Below are 6,935 nucleotides of genomic sequence, written 5' to 3' on the forward strand. Positions count from 1 at the left end.
CATTTTTCCCGCCGCACCCCATAGCGTGGCAATTGCCAACGGCTACATTTTCTCCCGACTCCCGTCTTTTGTCGGATTGCCTCCCTCCTCTCACACTCTCGCTCTCACCCAGCAGGCCAGCACATGCACGCGAGTCACTGACATGGGGCCCCGGAGAAGTGTTCGTCCCGTCCCCACCGTGTCAGGTCCAACTGCGGTGCAGAGGCACAGTCAGCGTCTCCTCCCCAACCCCAACCGTCGACGACGCATCCAATTCCCAACAGGTCTAGACCGTGTAAACTACTACTCGTATAACGCCTGTAGCTTCGAGGCAGCTTCGCGAATGGCGATCTCCCTTCTCCGGCCGCAGCACCACGACCACGACACACGCAACCGCCGCCCAAACCGGGAGACTCCCCACGCCACGCGGCCCCCTTCGCCCGGTGCATCCATCCGGTGTCTGGTGTTGTGCCCGCGAGGACGGGATCGCGACGGGACGGTCGCTGCCAATCAATTAATTCGGGGGCTTGAATAATGGAGCGGCAAAACAAAAGTTAAATTACCACTGACCGCGTCCTCGCGAGTCACAAGCTTCTCTCTTGGTTTCTCACATCACACGGGATTAACGTATCTTTGACTCCCCCGCGCGCTCACTCCTCCGTTAATCCGCCGCAGCGACCGACGTAGTACTAGTAATCTATTCCGTGGCCGTCCGTGTTTGGACTATCCGTTTTATCGTCGGAAATTACCTCGCTAACACGCATCTTCCTTCTTGTTGTTTACTACTAGTACTACTCCATTAACGTATTTCTGGTATAGTGATATGATAGCTGGGCAAGTTAGTCACTTTATTTAGCTTTCACTGTCTCCAGTTTAAAGATCGAAATGAACGTAATCGTTTCCTTAAGACAGATTGGCTACATGTATTGACAGCATGTAAATTTAAATTATTCTACATGAATATTAATGCAACAATTAATAGAAATCTGTGCTTATTTTTCTTTCTTTAAATAGAACTAACATACATGATGTTTTCTACTAGCACTGAAGATATTATTGAAAAATATTTACAAATTACCAACGAATTTTCTGGTTAGACCAGACTTTCTGAATGATATTAAAAAAACTTTCTGAATGGAGTAACTGTGCATTTTCTATGCAAAGCTACTGTAGGTATTTGTAATTTCTTGTTGGTAAACAAAAGTTTTACACCTTGCAACAGAACATTTCAGTAAAACCGAAGCATCTATTCTTCTCCCATTTCTTTCTAGTGGCAGTGAAGTCTTTGTGCTTATCGGTCCGTTTCCCCACCGCACGCGTCCTTGACCCTCCCCATATATAACGCCCGTTCCAACGGGCAATTCGCCAAACCCATCCAAAACAGAAACACAACCCGAGGAAAAGCTGAACACGCGAGCGGCGAGGAGGAGGAAGACCGCGTCTCCGAGAGAGAGATAGAGCCCTCGCGAGTCGCGATGTCCTGCACGGTCGCCATCCCGAGCTCGCCGGTGTTCTCGCCGTCGCGCCGCCCGCTCTCCTGCAAGGCCGCGTCCGCGTCCGCCTCGCCGGAGTCCGTATCCGTCGCCGCGTCCTCGCCGGCGCAGGCCGCGCCCCCCGCCGGGTCGCCGCTCCGCCCCTTCGCGCTGCGCGCCCACCTGCGCGAGGAGGCCACGCCGTCGCCCCAGCCGTCGGCCGCCGCGGCTGCGGTGGTCTCCGCCCCTGCGGGGTCCGTGCTTAAGAGGCGGCGCCCGGCCCCTCTCGTGGTTCCGGTGTGCGGCGGGGCGGCCGCTGCCGCCGCCGCCGCGGCGGTGGCCGCGGTGGAATCGGATCCGAGGAACGAGGTGGAGGAGGACGGCGAGGATTTCGCGGTGTACTGCCGGAGGGGAAAGGGGAGGAGAAGGGTGGAGATGGAGGACCGGCATGTGGCCAAGGTCGCCCTCGGCGGAGACCCCAAAGTGGTAAGCTCCACACGACTTCTCCGTTCGATTCGCGTAAAATAAGTTCACACTTCTCTTCGATCAGGAGAGGGTTTTGGGGAGACTTCGTAGATTTCTTCTTCTGTACTAAAATTTCTGGAATTTATTTTCGATTGTGTAGGCCTTTTTTGGTGTATTCGATGGCCACGGCGGGAAGAGCGCGGCGGAGTTCGTCGCCGAGAACATGCCCAAGTTCATGGCCGAGGAGATGTGCAAGGTGGACGGCGGCGACAGTGGCGAGACTGAACAGGCAGTGAAGCGGTGCTACCTGAAGACGGACGAGGAATTCCTCAAGAGGGAGGAGAGCGGGGGCGCCTGCTGCGTCACCGCTTTGCTGCAGAAAGGTGGCCTCGTTGTGTCTAATGCCGGAGATTGCCGTGCCGTGCTCAGCCGCGCCGGGAAGGCAGAGGCGCTCACCTCTGATCACCGGGCCTCGCGCGAGGATGAGAGGGAAAGAATTGAGAATCTGGTAAGTGGTGCCTGCACTTGCCATTCTCGCTTTCTTGCATCATTTCCTGCACTAGCTAAGTAGACCTTTGATGATGTTGGCTTGTTGCAGAGTGTTTTAATCTGAGTTCTGAGCTATCATGAGTTGAAGACTTATGTGCTTTTCTTCTGTCAATTTCAGGGTGGATTCGTGGTGAATTACCGAGGAACATGGCGAGTTCAGGGATCCTTAGCAGTGTCAAGAGGCATCGGTGATGCACACCTCAAGCAGTGGGTGGTGTCTGATCCAGACACCACAACTCTGGGTGTTGATTCGCAGTGCGAATTCTTGATTCTTGCCTCTGATGGTTTGTGGGACAAGGTGGAGAACCAGGAGGCAGTTGACATTGCCAGGCCGCTTTGCATCAGCAACGACAAAGCTTCTCGCATGACTGCTTGCAGGAGGCTCGTCGAAACTGCGGTTACTAGGGGCTCGACTGACGATATCAGCATTGTGATCATACAGCTGCAGCAATTCTCAAGATAATTTTAACTTGTCGTTGGAGGGAGAGACTGAACTCACACTCCAGCTTATTAGCACAGCGGTGGTAAAATGTGTGGAAGAGCAGGGTATTCAGATAGCATAATTTTAACTTGTTGAAGGGAGACTGAACTCGCTCCAGCTTAGCGCACTAACAGAGCGGTGGTAAAGAAGTGTGGAAGAGGAGGGTATTCAGATAGTATGTCACTTGGCAAGCAAAATTTTAGGAGCTTGCACTATTTTGCTGGGGTTCCAACATTCAATTCTTTTTATTCATAGCACCATTCTTTCTGTAAACTGATTCAATTCATTCTTTGATTCTAATGTAATAAGGCGAGTTACTACTCACCTCATACTGTAAGGCTACTATTTGCCTCTGTACATGGTTAGTTGGTATGGATAGTTTCTCTGAGATTTTAATTGATTCAATACACAGCAGCTTAAGATATCCTTTAATATTTATCTGAGTCGCACTAGCTTTGTTAAGATGTTTCTATTTCTTGGCCCAGTATGGGTGTGTTGTGTTGCTTGTTGGGTTGGCTGAAAGCCTGTAGGCAAAATTTGAGTCTTTAAACCGCAAACATAATACATAGATAAACATTTTACTGCAAACAATACAAATATAAATATTTTACCGATAAATTATTTATGATTACTTTGTTTATATTTTGCCAAGGCTGCTCCAATCTGAACAAACACCCCTAGCTAAGCTTAAATGCAAAGCATAGTATGGAAATTACTTCGCATACGACCTCATACTATATACCCTAAGGGTTTTTTTTTTTTTACTTCGCCATGGAATCTACATCATCTCTGAGCATAAAAGAATAGTTTGAGATGATTGGCATACTTGCTCAGTGCTCTCTGATGGTGACTGAATGAACATTGAACTAAGGGTGTCTTTGGTTGGGATTTTGAACTTGCTTTTGTTTTTGCAAAAACCAAAAGCAACCAAAGGGCTCAAAAGCCATAGCTGCTTCTACCCAAAAGCTGCTTTTGCTCTAGTACAAATTGAAAGCACCTCCACCCCCTGCTTTTAGCTGTTTTTGGGTCAAGTTTTTACCCACCTAATATTGGTTATGATGTATACCGGTTCGTTCTTTTCTTCCCCATCGCTTCTCAATGTGTCGTTCCTCACGCGCTGCTTTGCCCTAGGGTTGGGGCATCGCCGCCCCTCCGCCCGTCGCCAGCGCTCTGGCCGGCGCATCGCAACGACCGAGCAGCTCCAGCAAGCTCGGACATCCCATGATGGTGAGAGGAAGAAGATCCAATATGTGTGTGACATATGGGGCCCACTTGTAAGCGGGACTAGTTATTTCAAACGCCATAGCTGTTGAACCAAACGAGCTTTTCCAAAGGCCACAACCCATATTCCACATCTGCTTTTCGAAAAGCTACAACCCACAGCTACTTTTTAAAAGTCACAGCCCAACCAAACACACCCTAAGCTTTGCTAGACCACTTTTGTTATTCAAGAAGTTTGAACTTAATATCAGATTAGGAATCTACATTTGATTTTGCAAGCTTTAGCTTCGCTGAGATCACACAAGTTCTATAAGAATTTTTTTTAGAGATAATGGGAAGCTTTTAGCCTTTTATTAAACTTAATCAATTAAGTACATTAAGGTGATAGAACTGTACTTAGAATGCACATAGCATCAACTGGAAATAATTCAATTCATAAAGGAAATTGAAAACTATCTAACCTTTCCTCGGTCATTGCACGAGTGTATTCTTCACATGCTAATGTACTGAAGTATATGGATCACAAGGAACAAGATGTTGAGAGCATTTGATCCATAATGTATTTGCACTTATCATTATCTAAAAAAAAATTTGCAGTTATATCCATAGGGGAAAATGAGCCATTTCCCAACCGTAGCAGAATCTTCCGCTAGGACAATTGCACTTAGTACGTTGTAGAGTGGATCGAATGATGATAATATCATCTCCTTTTGAAACCTTCAAGACCTGTTTAGTTGGTGAAATGAAAATTTTTGGGTGTCACATCGGATATTTGACTGGATGTCGGAAGGAGTTTTCGGACACGAATGAAAAAACTAATTTCATAACTCGCCTGTAAACCGCGAGACGAATCTGTTGAGCCTAATTAATCCGTCATTAGCACATGTGGGTTACTGTAACACTTATGACTAATCATGGACTAACTAGGCTCAAATAATTCGTCTCGCGATTTACATGCAAATTGTGCAATTAGTCTTTCTTTTTATTTATATTTAATGCTCCGTATATATGTCCAAAGATTCGATGTAATGTTTGTGAGAAAAGTTTTTGGGGAATTAAACAGCCCCCAAACATAATGACAATTTTGAGAAGACCAGGTAGTATGACGTTTACGTACAGCTACTACCGTCTGTTCTGCTCCGGAGACTGAATCTTCAGGCGTGTTGCACCCGGCAGGCCGTGTGCACATGATTGGCACTGATTAACCGAACCAGTTTTCTGTTTCGACGAGGCGATGCATTTGGACGCGAGACGAGAAATCAAATTATGGAAGCAACGACTGAAACGGCAACGGCCGCGACTTCCCCCCATGATCCACCGGGCTAAGCAACACCCAGAATTGTTTCTGCTTCCAAATGAAATGCGCGTTCAATTATCAACACAAGAAAACAGCCAATCCGCGTTGAATGCGATGGATTTGTATATATCGAGTAAACGATTCTTTATCTGAAAATATTATCGACAAAGCAATTACTAGCTTGTGCCAATTATTAGTGCCGCTTTTAGTTTGCAAGTCAATCGGCATGCGTCATTTCGAAAGAATGTTTTATATGACTATGATTCGTTTATTTCTCTCTTTCTTTCTTTTTCTAAAATTTTGATTCGCACATGGCCATGTGTGCTCGGACCGAAAACTTTCAGTCAAGTTATTTTTCTTTTCAAGTTAAATGTTCGTGGAGGCCATTAGTAGCTGTAAACACATGCTTCTGCTGTGAACTTAGTCCCGTGTGATTGTGTGAAAAAGAGATTAAAACGGCGATGCGTGTTTCTGTCATTAACGTGTCGAGCTTCGTCTACTTTGACCAAAGTTTCTTACCGGACATTCAAGTGGTAAAGGGACTGGGGAGAGAAGAAATTGGAACTCGCAGGAAACGCAGTTGGTGAAGCTCTGAAGTCTGAACTGAATACACAAAGCTGATCTTCTGAACCTGAACTAAGATCTGATATCTCAACGGTGTCTCTTTCTCAATCCCAACCCTCTGAAATCAGATTGTTCAGCTAGTTTTAGAAAATGTGAAGAACCAATGCCTTCGTAAATATGTCACACACCTTTTTCAAAACTTTTCATACAAATTTGGCTGATCTCCAAAGCCTTGCACGTCATATGTTTTCGTGAAAATGGTTCTTCGTGAAGAAACTGATCTCCAAAGCTTTGCATAAGGCTGTGTTTAGTTCACACCAAAATTAAAAGTTTGATTGAAATTGGAACGATGTGATGGAAAAGTTGGAAGTTTATGTGAGTAGGAAAGTTTTGATGTGATGGAAAAATTGGAAGTTTGAATAATTATTTTGGAACTAAACACGGCTTAATACCTTCTCTCACACGAAATAACAGGTATGATGCCCCAGGCTGTCGCATGGTCACACCATAGACATGGTGCTTACTCAATAAAAAAAAATCGTAGCTCATCCCTCATCCTGAAAGGATTGCAGGCATGTAACTTCAGTGCATGTAGAATTATTATGTTTGGTTCTCCTAAAAAAAGAATTGTTAAGTTTGCAGAACTCCAATTCAATGCAGGATCAAAAATTGAAGATCTTTAGAGTTTTACCAGAAGAGAGGTTGAATGTGGTTAGACAAAAATGTTAGGGTGTTCCAGAGTATAACCAAGGTAAAAATAACTAGCGTAAAGTGAAAATTCAAGAGCTTGGACCACTCTAGATTCAGAACCCAGGAATTTTCCTCCAAATTCGAACTGGGCTATTAGATACAGTTCTTTACTGTATTAGAATTGCGGTCTTCCCTACCGGTGCTTATGTCTCTCTCT

The 6,935-nt window shown here is 45.7% G+C and overlaps 1 protein-coding gene across 1 annotated transcript; it reads left to right on the plus strand.

Moving 5' to 3' along the window:
* Positions 1–1,350: 1,350 nt before the first annotated feature.
* Positions 1,351–3,389, plus strand: LOC127765070 (probable protein phosphatase 2C 32). The gene is made up of 3 exons (XM_052289870.1): positions 1,351–1,937; positions 2,077–2,424; positions 2,584–3,389. The coding sequence occupies exons 1-3, from the start codon at positions 1,455–1,457 to the stop codon at positions 2,926–2,928; spliced, it is 1,176 nt and encodes a 391-aa protein (XP_052145830.1). The 5' UTR covers positions 1,351–1,454; the 3' UTR covers positions 2,929–3,389.
* Positions 3,390–6,935: the final 3,546 nt, after the last annotated feature.

Source organism: Oryza glaberrima, chromosome 3 (genome assembly GCF_000147395.1).
Source record: "Oryza glaberrima chromosome 3, OglaRS2, whole genome shotgun sequence".
Lineage (NCBI taxonomy): Eukaryota > Viridiplantae > Streptophyta > Magnoliopsida > Poales > Poaceae > Oryza > Oryza glaberrima.

Excerpts from the sequence above, each read along its gene's own strand:
- LOC127765070 (XM_052289870.1), top strand. The coding sequence starts at position 1,455 with ATGTCCTGCACGGTCGCCATCCCGAGCTCGCCGGTGTTCTCGCCGTCG. Across the intron at positions 1,938-2,076 it reads TCGGCGGAGACCCCAAAGTG|GCCTTTTTTGGTGTATTCGA; the intron begins GTAAGCTCCACA and ends TCGATTGTGTAG. Across the intron at positions 2,425-2,583 it reads GGGAAAGAATTGAGAATCTG|GGTGGATTCGTGGTGAATTA; the intron begins GTAAGTGGTGCC and ends TGTCAATTTCAG.